The following is a 17290-nucleotide window of genomic DNA, read 5'->3' as shown; positions in this document are numbered from 1 at the left end:
GTGAGAAATATTTGTCGTGTAAGGCTTTGCCGGACAGAAAAATGGATTTCGTCTCACAAAAACCTTTAAAAAAATGCTAAAATATATAAAAATCTTGTGCAATGAACACTTCGTCGCTCAAGGGCTATTTGCGTGAAAAAATGTTCCTTGCGTCCCTCAAAACCCTAAGAATCTGCGGTAAACTAGGTTTTAGCACCATTGTGCGACAAAAATTTAACTTTGTGTGTCAAAAATAAAAAATGCTCTCTTCGTGCAAAACTTCTATTTCGTTACACAAAGTATTAAAAAAACTTAAAATAAATAAATAACCCAATACCTTTTTGGGGTTTGGGAGACGACATATTTGTTGCCAAAAGCCTTGCTCGACTTAATACCTTCAACCTTAAACCCTAAATTATTAAAATAATATGGGTTAGTTTTGCGCAAAGTATATATGGGTATTTTTCCTTACGCAAAAATGGTTGGTCCAATGAAGTGAGGGTTTTCGTCGCGCAAAACTACCCCAATTTTTTTTCATAATTTAGGTATTTATTAGCAACGAAGTTTTATTAGACAAAGTAATGCTACAAAGGTTCATACTTTGAGCATGAGATTGCTTAATCACATAAATCTCCTCACATAGATCATAGATCAAGGTACCCTTGAAGTTTGTAAATGTTATGCACTACTAAATTAAACAGTTTGCGCGACTATGGACATTTTGTTGCGCAAAGAATTATTTGGTCGCACATAAACTATGGCGACCATAAAATCGTCGCGCATATTTTGTCGCGCAAAGCTCGTGAAAAAAGACATTGCGTGACGAACATCTTCAAATTTGTCGCGTGTTTTACCAACTGCGCGACGCTTTACTAGTCGTCGCGTGAAAGTTATACGGACAAAGGTTTTCGTCGTACGATATAAACAAGTACAAGTGCGTTTGTGGGTAATTTGTCTCAAAACTTGTTGTGCGACGAAATCTATAGTAATCGCGTGGTAATGCGCGACGAAGAGTAAGACGCGCTTAATTTTGCACAACGACATTTCGTCGTCGCGCACGTGTAATTTTTAATAAAAAAATAGAATAAAAGGAAAAAAAAACAGATTTCATAAAATGTACGTACAAATGTAAAGTTAAAAAAAAAAGGGAACAAAACCACGAAAATAAAGAGGCAAAATCTATAGGCGTGTCATTCGGAGGTGCTTGGTAATCTTGCTGCTAGTTTGGGACGGGGTCGGAGGTCGACGGGCCTGATTGCTGTGCTTGGTCGGTGTGGAAGGGTTATGAGGGTGATGGTGTAGAAAAACCGGGGAGATGTATTCCAGAGAAACTAAGGGCTTGTACAAGCATTGACATTTGAGACTTGTATGATGCCAGCTCACTCCTCAGCCCAGCGACTTCCTAAGTCAAAGCCGTAACCTTGGTATTTGACTGCGAGGATGACGAGGCTCCAGTCTCCCGACGCCTGGCATTTCCCATCCCTCGACAATATGTCCTTGACCTCCGACCGAAAGTCTGGTCTAATGTCTTAGTGACGATGTGAAACCTTGCATCCTCAGGGGGATCCACAAACTCGATCGGCGTGTCCGGAGAAAGGTGGGAGGCGGACTCCTGAAGCACCACCTGTCGCTTCTCCACCATAGTTGCATGTGAAAAAAAAAACATGGATTATTAATAGAAAACAATTTGAAAGAATTAGTATAAATGTTTAATGCATAAGAAATTACTTACATGAAGGGACTGGGTCAACTCATTCCCAGGCTGAACATAAACGTTAGCATAGATGTCAATCCCCGGAAATTTTGAACCCTCCTAAAATCGAAAAAGATAAGGAAAATGTTAGTACGAAAAAAAAAAACTATTAGCGACATTTTAAAATTGGAAATGAAAGTTGTAATATATACCTTCCGTCGCGCCTCCATCCTATAGGCGAAAGGCCTCGAACCCGAATGGTGGAGAAGAGTCTTCTTCTCTCGATTGATCTTGTTCGCCTTCGCCTTCTTCTGTTATACAAAAAATAAACGTATTAGTTGTAATAGTTAAAGAAAATTAAAAAAATTAATAATAAACATTATTAAAAAATAAAAAAAGTAAAATGAAAGAAGTCGTCATTAAAAACGCACCACATATGTCGGGTCACTAAAATGACCGCAAAGCCAAACCCAACTATCTTGTCCGTCCTCCAACTCCTTCGGACATCCCTCCTCAAAAGCGATTTGTGGATCATCAAACTCCTGGAAGCATTGGTGCAGGTCACTCTTCCACTGCTTGTAGCGTTCGGAGAAGAACCGATTGACATACGCGAACTTGTCCTCGTCCATGTGCTCCAAATTGTAGTTTGTCTGCAATATAACAAATATTTTGAAAGTATTTGTAATAAAAGACAGTAATACATATAAATTTATAAATTTTACATGAAAAGCATTAAAAATGTGATGGTACTTACGAACAATTGATTGCGCACCGTAATCATCGTCTCCTCCGGCATTGCCTTCCAAGACTTCCACAACATAGGGCAAAAGGTTCGCACGACATGCCCAATGTCGTCGGCCAATACACTATGCTGCTCTGCCGTTGGTGCTGCCCGATGTCGCTCATCGTATCCAATTGGGATACGACCGTTGGTCACCCGAGTGACCTTCCCCGTCTTCAATTGCCGACAAGGTCCCCGGGGGTTTTTCTTCGCTGCAAAGAGATGAAAAAAAAATCATTAACCCATAACTAATAACAAATCCTACTATAATTTTGGCATAATCTCCCCTATAATTAACACATTTCCCAAAACCCTGAAAATAACATAAACAATATACATATCCAACACAATGATCACAACAGTTTAATAAAGGGAACTTTAACGAAAAGCTCCCGGTACTGTTCACTTTAACGAAAAACCACATTTTTACACTAAAAAGTCAATCATGGTACTAATCACTTTACCCTTTATTTTGTCCTTATCATTAAAACTCAAAGTTTTCAAGCCCTTTTCATTAGTTTTCCTTTTAATAAAAGGTTCGGAATGATGAAAACTTTTTAATCCTTACATGACATAACAAATTGAATACCTGGCCATGTACCCTAAACCCTAAACCTTAGTAAACAAGGGAATGAGGGAGTGAATTAGGATTGTATACCTGGCCGTGTACCGGAGGCATCGGTTGTGGATCCCGATGGCGACATCTGGTCCACATTGCATGGGCGTCGGTGAGTTCGTCTGGCGCTAATAGGTAACGCCACCGAAGAAGTCGACGATGCCTACGTCTGTGGGATTGGAGGACCATCTGAGTGAATCGGATTGACCGGCCTATGGTCCATCTCTGCCAGAGCAGTGATGGCAGTAATAGGTATAGTCGTCGGACTAGGTGTAGCCGTCGGACTAGGTGTAGAAGTCATTGGCCTCCGGGTTCTAATCAGGTAAGGCATCTACAAAATTGGCAATCAATTTGTGTACATCTACAAAATTGGCAATCAATTTGTTTAGTACACAAAGATTTTGATTCTGTTTTCACATGCTTACAACTTCAATGGCTACAAAAGGATTGCTAATTGTTGATTTGATTTTAAATGAACTTGTTAACTAAAACAAACATATGGGAATTCAAGTCCATTGGCTGGTCAAAGCACTTTCTGAATGCATATGGGCAGATTCAATGATTTTGGAGATGTAGAAATATGAAAATCATTGAAACATTCCCATCATAACAAAGTTCATGTGCTCTGCGATTTGCAGCAAAAAAAGTTTGCTAATACCTCTCATGAAAATCTAATATATATATATATATAATCTAAACTATAATGGAGGAATTCAAATTACTGTGCAAAAAAGAAAGATTAATATCAAAACGTAAATGTAACTTCGAAATTGGGAGGCCGAATTCAACAAGCAACACAATCGAGTCTATCATATTAATAAGGCAACAACAAAGGGTAATACCCCATTATATATCAACAAATCGTGGCAGTCAACAATGCAAATCCTTAATTTAAGAACCCTGTACTTAAATTAGAAAACCCCTAATTCGAACCCTGTACTTGAAATTAAAAAACCCCTAATTTAAGAACCCTAATCTAACCCCCAGTGAAGCACCCTAAATCTAACCCCCAATTTCAGAAAACCTAATCTAACCTCACTGCCCAAAATCGTTCCCCTAAGTTAAGACCTAAACCTAACCCCAATTAAGAACCCTCAAAAGTCTAATTTAAGGACCTAAATGTAACCTCCAATTTACAAACCCTAAATCTAACCCCACCGCCCCCAATTTGAAAAAATAAAAACCCTAATTCTAACCCCTAGTCAATAAACAAAATTGAAACTAAAAACTGAAAAGGAAATTACCTATTGGAGAAAAAGAGGCGATGAACTGAGAGAGGGATGGAGAGACGAGGTGAGTGAAGGAGAGACAGACGAAGATAGAGAGAAAGGAAAGAGAGGGTATCGCGCGGGGAAAAAAGGAAGACGAGGGAAGTAAGGGAGGAACGAAACACACGGGGTTTAATAATATAGGATATTACGTGACGGATTTTTCGTCTCGCAAGGCTAAACAATCGTCGCGCAAGTTTTTTAAAATTTCCGCGAAAAAAAAAGCTCTTTATTTGAATTTTCAAACAGTTGCGTGACGGATCAATATATTTCGTCGCGCAAATATACTTTGAGCGACGAAACATATTGATTCGTCGCGCAATTGTCTGAAAATTTCCGAAAAAACGCTTTAATTGAATTTTCAGACACGTGGGCAACGAATACATATATTTCGTCGTGCAAAGGGTATTTGCGTGACCAAAAATATTTTACTCGTCGGGCAATTGTGTTTTAAATTTGTTTGTTTTTTTAAATTTTTTAATTTTGTTTACAATTTATTATAAAATACAAACAAAACAACTTTATTTACAAAGTAATTCACATATAAAATGGGAATCATTCATACCATTTTTTTCCATCACTCTATATAATGCATTAAACATTTCATGTGTTTTACAAAAAAGTTACAAATAAATTGCCTTAATCTTCATCCGAACTATAATAACTTTCACTTTTGTCGCTATCATCATTTTCAGTGTCCCATTCCTTATCATCGATAGGCAAGGTATAAAATATCGATGATATCGGAAATATCGGTAGTCCAAAAACACGGAAATTTCGATGGAAATATCGGGATATTTTCGATATCGATAAAAATTGAATAAAAACCACAGAAATTGTAAGAAAAACTTGGAAATTTTTATTTAAACTTTGCAGGATGTTTATTTAGTCAATTGTCTATTAGTTTATCACAAAAAAATGGAAGGAAATGCATTGCATGATAGATATAACTGATTTAAGTTGATTATATAGCGAGCTGGCAAACATTGTGAGTGTAGAAAATATGTAGTAATGAATGAAAGAAGTTTAAACATACCATAATCATTTATATATAATGAATTAGTACAATATTTTACACTTTATACATTGCATGGTAAGATACATGAGTGACTTAGCAAGGTCTAAAATATCGATGATATCGGAAATATCGGTAGTCCAAAAACACGAAAATTTCGATGGAAATATCGGGATATTATGGATATTTTAGACCATGTCGATAGGTACGTCACCATAGTCGTTCGTGCGCACTGGACCATCGTATCGTGGAATATTACCGAGGTCAATCGTGATGGACTGAATTGGTACTTCGATTGAAGATACTCCATCTATCTGAAATGGTTCTTGGATAAGATTAGTAACTCAGAGTGTTTCTGCACCACTTTCCATGAAAGATTTAAGACGTTGGTCAGCAACATTGTTGATGTCGTCGTTAGTACGGTCTTGTTCTACTATAGCATACATGTTCCTATGATCCATCTTTTGAACAACTTTCCAACCCCTCCCGGATTTAGGGTCATCTAGATACACAATTTGTTTTGCCATGGTTGCTAATATGTAAGGATCGTCATCGTACTAAGTTTTGGTAGTGTTCATTGATAGTAATCCATGATCTGTTTTCACACTTCCATGCCTATTTGGGTGTGTATCAAACCATCTACACTTAAATAGGATCACTTGGCACCGGTCTTTATAAAGCAATTGCACGACACTTGTTAGTTTGTCATAAAATTCAATGTCTGTACTTTCGCCTCCTCCGGGGACATGAACACCGTTGTTTTGTGTACACAACTTGTCATTTCGTGCACCCGCTAAGAACTTGACGCTGTTGACATGGAAGCTTGAGTACAATTCAACGCGAATTGGTTCGAATGCTAAGTTATATAACTCTTCACTGTACGCGGAGGAATTTGATGCTTTCAGTTGATTCACCTAATATTAGACAAACATTTAAATTTGTTAGTTCAAGCAACTTAATTGGTACAATATATATGTCCAATACAAAACACTTCAAACTTACATATTCGAGAAACCACTACGGAAACAATTCATGGTGTTTCTTGGCATACAAATGTGAAGGATGTGCTTGCTTCATCATATTTTCATGCTTGTCTAGGTGTGACAGTGTCTCATCACAATTGTTAAGTACGAACCAATGTGCTACATCCATGTCTTTCTTGGAAAACGACTCGCCACAAATAGGATCTCCGAATGGTCGAGCGACCTCGGCAAAAACTGAAAGTTTCTCATTTCTCACACCCCCCTCATTATTGCGAGGAGGACGATTGAAAGTTGTCTCAACAACTTTTAAATACATTCCACAAAATGTAAGTGCCTCATATGACACCCAAGCTTGTATAATGGATCATTCGGGCCTCGCTTTGTTTCGTACACTTTTCTTCAAGTCTCCGAGAAGCCTGCCAAAAGAAAATGATACGATACACATATTACTAATCATAATATATTTAATATCGATTAATAAAAAAGACGAGGAATATATACCTTTCTATTGGATACATCCATCGAAAGTTGACTGGTTCAGCAAGCAATGCCTCATATGGTAAGTGAACCATCATGTGTATCATACTTGTCAAGAAGGCTGGAGGAAATATCATCTCAAACTTGCATAGAACTTGCACATTGTCATGGCGCAACTGATTAACGTCCGTTCTACGTAACATTCTTGACGTCAATTGCGAAAAAAACTGGACAACAACATGATTAGTTTCACTACATCGGGTGGCAAGAGATGTCCGAATACTCACAGGAAGTAGGCGTTGCAGAACCATATGGCAGTCATGACTCTTTAAGCCAGCTAATTTACCCCTGTCAACGTTCACGCAACACGCGATATTTGAAGCATACCCATTGGGAAACTTTACAGACGATAAAAACTTTAAAAATTCTTTCTTGTTATTTAGTTTCATTAAAAAAAATGCAAGATCCCTTATGGCTTTATCATTGTCCCTATTAATCCATAAACACCGTCGTATTCTCATTCGTTCCAAATCAAGACGAGCTTTGATCGTGTCCTTTGTCTTGCCTTCAATATCTAGAATTGTGTCGACCAATGTGTCAAATACATTTTTCTCAACATGCATAACATCGAGGTTGTGCTTCAATTTTAGTTTTGACCAATACGGGAGCTCAAAAAACATAGACTTGTGCGTCCAGTTCATATGTGTAGCAGGTCTTGTCCTAGTGACATTAGTCCCGAAATGAGCAAAATCCAAACGGTTAAGCTGTTCCAAAATCTGAGCACCAAACCATTCTCTGGGTCTGAGGCGATGCTCTTTCTCCCCGTCAAACTCTTTATCCTTTTCTCGTCACTTGTGGTCCCAAGGCAACCATCTTCGATGACCAAGGTAACAAACTTTTCCAGCGTGCCAACTACATGTTACGTCTTCCTTGCATACAGGGCATGCCATATAACCCCTAGTGCTCCACCTAGAAACCATTGCATATGCGGGGAAATCGTTCACAATCCACATCACTGCAGCCCGTAAAGTGAACATCTTGCCAGTACATTTATTGTATGTGCGCACACCGTGTGTCCATAAATCTTTTAGCTCATCCACCAACGGTCGTAAGTATACATCGATTGACCTACCAGGATCCTCAGTTATCAATAGAGTCATCATCATGTATTGTTTTTTCATACATTTCCATGGTGGCAAATTATATAGAAATACGAAAATCGGCCAATTACTGTAGTGTTGGTTTAAAACCTCAAACGGATTAAATCCGTTAGTGGCAAGTCCCAATCTAACGCTACGAGAATCAGCAGCAAACTCGGGGAACGTTCGATCGAACTCTTTCCATGCCTCCCCATCTGCAGGATGTCGCATCACATCGTCGTCTACCCGTTTTTCCTTATGCCATCTCATGTCTGTGGCAGTATGCGACGACATATACAATCGTTGCAACCTAGGTTTCAGGGGCAGATAACGCATGAATTTTTGTGGGATCTTAGTGGTTCTATTATGAGATGTCATTTTGAACCTCGACTCATTGCATACAGGACATTTATCCAATGTTTTATACTCTTTGTAGAATAAAATACAATTGTTTTTGCAAGCATGAATTTTTTCATAACCCAATCCAAGACCTTTCAACACCTTTTGCGTGTCTCTATGGTCTTTCGGCAAACAATTGTCCTTCGGAAGCATTCTCTTAAAAACCCCCAAAAAGTAATCGAAACACCGGTTCGATGTACAATGCTTTATTTTTCCATGCATTAGTTCCACAATGGCCGTGAGAACGGAATAGCTTTTGCATCCCGAGTATAACTCTTGGTTGGCATTTTTTAATAGTTTTTCATATTGTTCGAACTCTGCACTGTCCATTGGTGTAGGTACGTCATCTTCCCCTTCGTGATTGGTGTTTGTTGATGCAAATGGAAAAACATCATTTATAATATCCATGACTTGTTCATTAGCATCGACAATAGGTTCAACATTATCCACTCTTGTGGCATTTGAAGACGAAGCATTGTCTAATTGTTCCCCATGATGGTTCCAAGTATTATATGTCTCAATCATTCCATTCCTTACTAAATGAAATCGAACATTTTCTATTGTCTCCCTTAACGTGTTGTTACACCTCCTACAAGGACACTGGATTCTAGTTGCACCCGGGGTTGTGTGTACTTGCAAAGTCAATAAAATCCTCGATTCCATCCAAGCATTCGTTCGCGCATCTATTCGAGTTTTGTATCCATGTCCTGTCCATAATTCCTGGAACCACAACAACTTCTTACAAACTTATAATGTCACCTTATGCCTCCGGTAGGGGCCCTATCCCATTCGGGAATGCATATTTATGTCACGTAATTTACGGCTATATCAGATTAGATTTCGACATGGATGAATTTCGGTAGCATCCCGATACAGTTCTTCAGGTGTACGACCCGAAGAACGTACAAAGATGATAACGAAATCTCCACAACCGAAACCTAATCCTTCAACCATAAACTACGCGTCATAACTGTGCATTCCCAAATTGTCCAAATAATGGGACAATTCAAGAATTAATTGGACCGCAGTTATGCTTTCGCATCCATGCGCGAAATCCAACTAATCCTTAAACGGGAAACTAAGTTTTACTAAAAATAAAAAACAAGTACGAAGTTAATTTCAATTAAGTCCGTACATCACAACACATATTTGTACGTCAAGTACAAATTTAACAACATAATATAAATATAATTTCATAGCACAATATAAACATAACAAACAAAGTTCAACATAATTTAATTAATGGTGTATGTTTAAAAAATAAAACGAAGAAATTACCTTCTCAATCGTTATCCACCAATCGCTAATCACACACAATATCCCTATAGAGAACGAAATTAATGGCGTTAGTATGAATTTACATTAATACTTTTATTGTAACGACAAAAAACACTTACCAGACACACCGAGATAGCTCGATAAACCTAGAGAAGATGGAGGGAGTAGTTTAGATGATGAAATTGAGAGAAAATGAAAATGACGGATACCAGATTCAGCAAAATCGCAGGGATGAGTGCAGAGGCACAATCTGCAAATTTTTTGCAGTTTGCCTCTGCACATGGCTGATTTCAGACTAAAAAGGACGAACGATTTTGCGCGACACATTAACTGTTAGTTGCGCAAAGAACCTTTGAGCGACGAAGAAAACTTGTTCATCGCGCATATAATTCTTGCGCGACGAAGGACTGTATTCATCGCACAAATGCTAGTCGAGCGATGAAAGAATAGTTTCGTCGTGCAAGAAATATTTGTTTTTTATTTTTTATGTTTTCCTTCTTTATTTTTATGTACTGTAAATTTTTATTTTATTATAAATCAAAAACTCAAACCTAATTAAACATTAAATTAATTAACAAAACTAATGTACGATCCCAAATAAAAATTATAATTACAGCAAATATTAAGACTCATCCACATAACATATATTTATTCATTAAATTCAACATAAAGTCCACAAAATCTTATTTAAAAAAAATAAAAATAAAAATAAAACAAAACAAAACAACCCTCATCAACTTCAATCTTCCATCGCCTGCAATACATCAAACTTCCACTTCCGGAATCTCTGCTTGAAAAGCCCATCCACATAAATCCGTTGCTTCTCATCGGTTTCATCAATATCCCAATGAACCTACATTAATGCCAATAACAATAAATTAGTAATTTAAAAAATATTACGTTTTATCAAAAATAATTTTTCATTATTTACCATAAACTTACCGATAACTCTCCTAGCATGGACTTCTACAGCTCCTCAGGGACCTTTTTCCAAGACTTAAACTCGGCAGAACAATTCCTCTGCACCAAATTCCCAATGTCATAAATGAATTCGGAGTACACCTCAACCAAATTTTTGCCTTCAAAGTACGGCACTTGCTTCCGTCGGTACCTCTCTACTCGCACTACAACTTTCTTTTTTCCAAAACCTTCCCCAATATCGGCCATTCTTTTTGAAACAAAAAAATTTTGAAAACTTCGACTCTGAAACTCTGTTAATATAGCACTAGGACAACTTTGCGCGACGACTATTTCGTCACGCAAAACTATGAGCCATCGCGCAAAATGCGTCATTAATGAGCAATAAATTGGAAGGTTTGAATGCATTTAGACAGGGCACTGTGCGACAAACACATGTATTCGTCGCGTATGGTGTATTTGAGCGACAATTTATTCGTCACGCAAGGTGTTGTTTAGCGTCGCTCAATATATTGCGCGACGAATAGAATAAAATAATTGTAATTACAAAGTTTACGTAAACATAGATATCTATGTTTACGTAAACTTGGTAATTACAAACAAATATTCATAAACGATTTAATACCTTAAATATTTATTCTTAAATTAATTAATACTTTAAATATTTATTCTATAAATAATTAATACCTAATATTTTATTCTAAAAATAGTTAATACCTTAAATATTTAATCTACAAATAATTTATGTCTTCATCCATACCATTTTTTTCAGCATAAGTACGATATTCATTAAAGATTAAAAACACATATAAACCATAGCCAGGGTGCTTAATTAAGTCCAAATACATAAATTAGATAAAAAAACCTTAAATTTAAAATTGTCGTACAAAACATAAACTTTAAACTACTATTTGGATAATCCTGCTCCATTCCGCAAGACTTCATAATGCCACATATTGTAACCTTCCTCCAACGCATCCTCCAGCAACTTCATCAATTGTTCTTTCGGTTCATCATCAAAAACATACTTACGCTGTTACACATATATACATATAATTAATTCCAACATATAACTAAAAATTTTGCAATCCATCACAAGCTTTTTCACATTTCCTGGCACATCTTTCCAAGAACGCTACTCAGCAGTGGGGCAACTATTCCTCATAGATGCAGCAATTGCACGAGCAAACGCAAAATGTTCTCTTATATCATGCTCGTCGGCCTTGCGCACACTCTTATTGTTGTTTTTATCTGCCATCTCAGCACGAAATTGTGAAGAAAAAGACAGTAGAAGCGCCTATAAATAGCAAAGTTAGGATCTTTGTGCGACGAACTCTTTGTCGTGCAAACATCTGCATTAAATAGCCTCAGATTTATTACCTGATTCTAATGTATTGGAAGGGAAAAAGTTGGTGGAATTTGCGCGATGAATATTTGTTGCGCAAAAATAAAATTTCGTCGCGCAAGTTTTTCCCGCCAAATTAAATTACCCACGTTTTCTTGCTGACCTTATGCGACGACAAAAAAAATTCATCGTGCTAAGTATTCTTGAGCGACGAATAATTCGTCGCACAAGTTTGGTTTATTTATTTTCTATTTTGTGCGATGAATTTTTGTCTGTCGCGCAAAATGTCGTCGCGCAACCTATTTTTTTTACTAGTGTATGGCACTATTAGATGATGTTCAAAAAACATAAGTGGTATAATGTGATCGATGCAAAGTCAATTGCAAAATTTGAGCCGTTCAATATTTAGACCTCTTCTTCAAGATGATCATTGAGAAAAATTATTCCATTTTGAAATGGATAAATCATTCTTTATTTCAAAAGAAAAAAACACGTATGAGAATTAATTAACAACTTTGCACAATGAATAATAGCATATTTGTGGCGCAAAACATACCCCAAAATTTTTAAAAATAATTTATATTTTCGGGTATTTTTTGCGCAAGGGTTTTAGTAACAAATATTTCTTCGCACGAGACCTTATAAATTTAGGTGAGTCGCGAAAATGGGAGCCGAATATTTAGTTTTTTGAGTGTTTTTTAAATTATTTGAGCGACGAGTGGCTACGCTTTGAGCAATGAAGCACTTCATCGCGAAAGTGTTACGCATTCCACACCAGATTAACAGTGATGATTGGAGAAATTATTTAGCAGAAATTTCTAGTTTTCAAAAAAATGAAACACTTTTTATTGTATGATTAAGTATAAATGGATTTTTGGCTAAGAAATATGAGTTGTAAAGGCGTGGGTAGGTGGGGATTGAGGGTGGCGGAGGACAGTGGAGACGAAGATGGGGATATACGGCCCAAATTGAAAACATATAATTTTTGTTGCAGTCATATTTAGAATAAGAATGTGATTGTGTAAATCCTAGAGAATATGAGAATGTATCTTATATTCCTATTAGGACTAAATTACCTATTAAATGTTGTAATCCTAAAGGGAAATGTTTTACCCTTTCTACTACTATAAATAAAGGCACAATGGGGTGAATCAAACACACCTCACAATTAAATCAATCTCTCTTCTCTCTAAAGCTTGCCGCACCCCTCTCTCTAACCCTAGATTGCTCAATCAAATAGGCATATAACACGTTATCAGCACGCTCTTGCCAGAAGCTAAGGAATTTACGCATCATTGGAGGAGGCTATCATCCACCAAATTCAAAGGCTTATTCGTTTTCTGCTAATCAGGTATGCTTAAAATAAAAGAAGATATTTGAAACGTCCACGAAGCATGAAAACATTCCCCATGATGCATGAGCCCCAATATGTTTATATTTTCCTTTCGATATATATATATATATATATTGTATATGTTTATATATTTGTCAATATATATATTTGTTTCATGCATCGCACAATTAAATTGTTATGTGGAATTTGTGAGTCAATAAATAAAATTAAATTAGAAGCATGTTTAGGGTTTTCCTAAACCCTAAAGGATTTGAAAAAAAAAAAAAAGAAGGGGAAAGGCACCATCATTGTGCAAATAACCATCAGGCCTAGGCCTGGATTTTACCTCGGTAGGGCCTGCAGCCCTGACCCTCTGCACACTGACTTTGGCCCGCAGCCATCCAACCTGCTCAATTAGCTGGGCACTATTCCCTGCACGTTGCAACCTTTAAGGTTGCTGGTTCTGTGTTGCCAGGCCCGCAGCCTGCTCCTCGACCCACAACAAACTGACGCCAGCCATAAGGCTGGGTTTCTCACGCCAAGGACCATGGCCCCAGTTTTTCTGGGTTTCCTCGTGTGCTAACCCACAAGCCAGCGTATGTTGGGCTTGTCTCCGTGCCCTCCCTTCAGCCCAACAACAAAACCCAGCTACGCCTGGGGGTTTTCTCCCTCCCTGTGTGGCCTGTAGCCTACCCCTTAATCCCTTGGGCCGTGTCTTATGCTTAAGACACCCACCTAGCCCAAATTTTTTGGGGCATATTTTTCAATCCAAATGCTATTATTTTAGCATTCTAAAATAATTTAACTCATATGTTAATATTATTTTGCTTCTACAATCGACCCCGTATGACCCGATTTATTGAATTAATTAAAAGTGACTTGCAGTCTATTAATCTGATAATGAATCCAAAATTATTCACCTGAAGATCACTTTTGGACATTAACGATTCAATAATTTATTTTTATACTTTGAACCATCACATACTTTCGCAATAACGAAGCTCTCACACTTGAGTTCCCGAAGACAACTCAGATTCACTACACTTAGTTAGTATATTGCATTCTGTGTTTCTTGCAGGAACCTCCCATTATGAACTAATTGTTCATAAAACTATATTGAACCTGTAGTTTCAAATTTAGTGCCTTTGAAACCTGAAGTTTTCATTCAAAACATACCACATGAAACCTGTAGTTTTCATGCATAAATTAAACCACTACATGTCTAAAGAACCTGTATGTTCTACGATATATATCTATGGCTTACCATATGACTAATCACGTTTTCTCCCTCCGTTTTAGGGACATGTCGAACTCGAACAAGCTCGATTGCTCCATTCTAGAAGTCTCTGGAAGAAACTATCTGAAGTGGGTTCAAGACGTGAAGCTCCATCTCATTACAAAGGGTACTAGAGCCACCATTGAGGCACCTATCGCCGACAAACCTGTTGATGAAGCTCAGAAGGCTACTGCAATGATCTTCATTCGAAGACACATTCATGATGCACTGCAGACTGAGTATCTCGCTGAGGAGGACCCACGCACCCTCTGGCTTGCTCTGGCCAACCGTTTCGATCACCAGAAAGACATATACTTGCTTGAAGCAAGACACGACTTTCAGCATCTTCGCTTCCAGGACTTTAAGTCCGTGAATTAATACAACTCTGAAGTTTGTAGAATCCGTTCTCTGTTGAAATTCTGCAAAGTGGAACTAACCGAATCAGATCTCCTGGAGAAGACCTATTTGACCTTCCATGCCACCAATATTGTCATGCAACAACATTATAGGGCACAAAAATTCACTAAGTTTTCGGATTTGATCTTTGTTTTACTTCTCACTGAAAAGTAGAACCAGCTTTTGATGAAGAATCATCAAGCTTGACCTACTGGCTTGAACGCCGCGCCTGAAGCGCATGCGACCTATTCTAGCAGCCCTAAACGACAAAAGAACCGTTGTGGCCTTGGTAATGGGTGGTAAGCCCAACCATAGGCCCAAGGTCAATAGAGTGCTGCACCTAAGGGAAGAATTGCGACCCAGTAGCGTCAACTACTCGCCCCTAAGGTCCCAAACTTTAAGAACAAGGGCAAAGCTCTCGTTCAGGCTGTTTCCACTGAACTGGACATGTGCTATCGCTGTGGATCAAGGGATCATTGGTCACACGTATGCCGAGCTTCCCCTGAGGCTATTGCCAAGTATCATTCCCGTCGTGAGTCTAACTTTGCAAATGTGGATCATCTGGAAGATGCAACTACATCAATGGAGATATCGAATTTCCAGGAGGCGTCAGTGCCTATGGATGAATAAATTAGACATGTATTTAGGATGTTTACCCCTAGTGGCCGAACCCACTAGGAGTGGCCGGCCCTACCCCCTATTTTGCTAGGTTTATGGTTTAATTTTGAACAATTTTTCTAAGTATTTGGAATAATTTGTTTGGTTTTGGTTTGTTTTGAATTATGGATTGTTATTTGAATGGATATTATTTTCTTGAATTGCTTAATTGAATGAATGGACTTATATTTATACATGTAACCAATTCAATCAATTTATTTCTAGGTATGTCTAGTGGGGAAGTTAGTTGTCTGGTAGATAGTGCAACCACGCACACCATCTTGCGTGAACGCCATTATTTTACTAACTTCATACCCAAGAAAGCTCATTTGACAACTCTCTCAGGCTCATCCAACCTGATCGAAGTATACGGAAAGGCACATATCATGTTGTCTAATGGTACAATTTTGACCATTAAGAAGGCACTCTATTCTCCACGTTCCGGAAGAACGTTGCTGAGTTTTAGAGATATTCGAGATAATAAATATCATCTTGAAACCACTGAAGATCATGGTTTTGAATTTCTTTGTATCACTTTTTATGAATATGGCTAGAAGCATATTCACGAGAAGTTGGAACGCTTGCCGAGTGGGTTGTACATCACAACCATTCGCGGCATAGAAGCCCACAGTGTGGCCGGCCTTATGCCTGCGTTCCCAGACACTTTGTTGCTTTGGCATGATCGTTTGGGACATCCTGGACGTGACATGATGCACCGTATCCTCAAATCCTCACACGGGCATAAGTTACATCCCTATGTTGGACTCCCACCATGCAAAGCGTGTTTTTTAGGAAAGTTGAATACTCAACCCTCATATACAAAGATTATTCACGACCCCCTTAAATTTCTTCAGAGGATTCAAAGGGACAATTGTGGACCTATCCAACCAACCTGCAGACCATTTAAATATTTTATGGTGTTGGTATGCATCGACAAGATGGTCACATGTTTGCTTGTTGTCCACACGCAATGCCGCGTGTGCTAAACTCCTAGCTCAAATCATTAAGCTAAAGGATCACCACCCTGATTATCCGATCAAGTCGATTCGACCAGATAATGCTGGAAAGTTTACGTCATAGACTTTTGACGATTATTGCATGTCAGTGGGGATCAATGTGGAACATCCTGTACCCCATCCCATGTTCACACCCAAAATGGCCTGGCAGAAGCTTTCATAAAGCGTATTCAATTGATAGCTCGGACTTTGGTTATGCGAACCAAACTGCTGGTATCTGCTTGGGGTTATGTAATATTGCACGCAACTATGTTGGTCCGCCTGAGGCCCACCGCTACCCAACCACATTCACCGTTACGGTTGGTCACTGGATACGAGCCTGACGTCTCGCATTTACGGGTGTTTGGGTGCGCTATTTATGTGCCAATAGCGTCGCCGCTACGTACCAACATGGGTCCTCAAAGAAAAATGGGAATCTATGTCAGTTATGATTCGCCATCAATTGTTCGCTACTTAGAACCCTTGACAGGAGATCTCTTTACCGCACGTTTTGCGGATTATCACTTTGATGAGACAGTCTTCTCGTCGTTAAGGGGAGATAAACATGCTAACGTTCCCATAGAACGCTGCGAATTGTCGTGGTATGCTCCCACTATGTCTCATATAGATCCCAGCACTGCTCAGTCTGAAACTGAGATGAGTCGAATTATAGATTTTCATAGCATTGCTCAAAGCATGCCAGATGCTTTTAATGATCTAGCAAAGGTGACAAGATCACATA

General features: G+C 38.3%; 2 protein-coding genes across 2 annotated transcripts; both read right to left on the bottom strand.

Moving 5' to 3' along the window:
- Positions 1-1105: 1105 nt before the first annotated feature.
- On the bottom strand, positions 1106-4375 carry LOC126616569 (uncharacterized). Its single transcript, XM_050284639.1, has 7 exons — positions 4314-4375; positions 3112-3430; positions 2427-2665; positions 2104-2322; positions 1885-1983; positions 1712-1792; positions 1106-1603 (listed from the first exon to the last, which is right to left on the bottom strand). The coding sequence occupies exons 2-7, from the start codon at positions 3155-3157 to the stop codon at positions 1382-1384; spliced, it is 906 nt and encodes a 301-aa protein (XP_050140596.1). The 5' UTR covers positions 3158-3430; positions 4314-4375; the 3' UTR covers positions 1106-1381.
- Positions 4376-7660: 3285 nt separating this feature from the next.
- Positions 7661-10795, bottom strand: LOC126616988 (uncharacterized). The gene is made up of 3 exons (XM_050285084.1): positions 10613-10795; positions 10392-10481; positions 7661-9070 (listed from the first exon to the last, which is right to left on the bottom strand). The coding sequence occupies exons 1-3, from the start codon at positions 10793-10795 to the stop codon at positions 7661-7663; spliced, it is 1683 nt and encodes a 560-aa protein (XP_050141041.1).
- Between the last annotated feature and the right edge of the window lie 6495 nt (positions 10796-17290).

Source organism: Malus sylvestris, chromosome 3, assembly GCF_916048215.2.
Source record: "Malus sylvestris chromosome 3, drMalSylv7.2, whole genome shotgun sequence".
In the NCBI taxonomy this organism is placed as follows: Eukaryota; Viridiplantae; Streptophyta; class Magnoliopsida; order Rosales; family Rosaceae; genus Malus; species Malus sylvestris.
The sequence above is the reverse complement of the archived record's forward strand: the minus strand, read 5'-3'. Positions and strand labels throughout refer to the sequence as shown.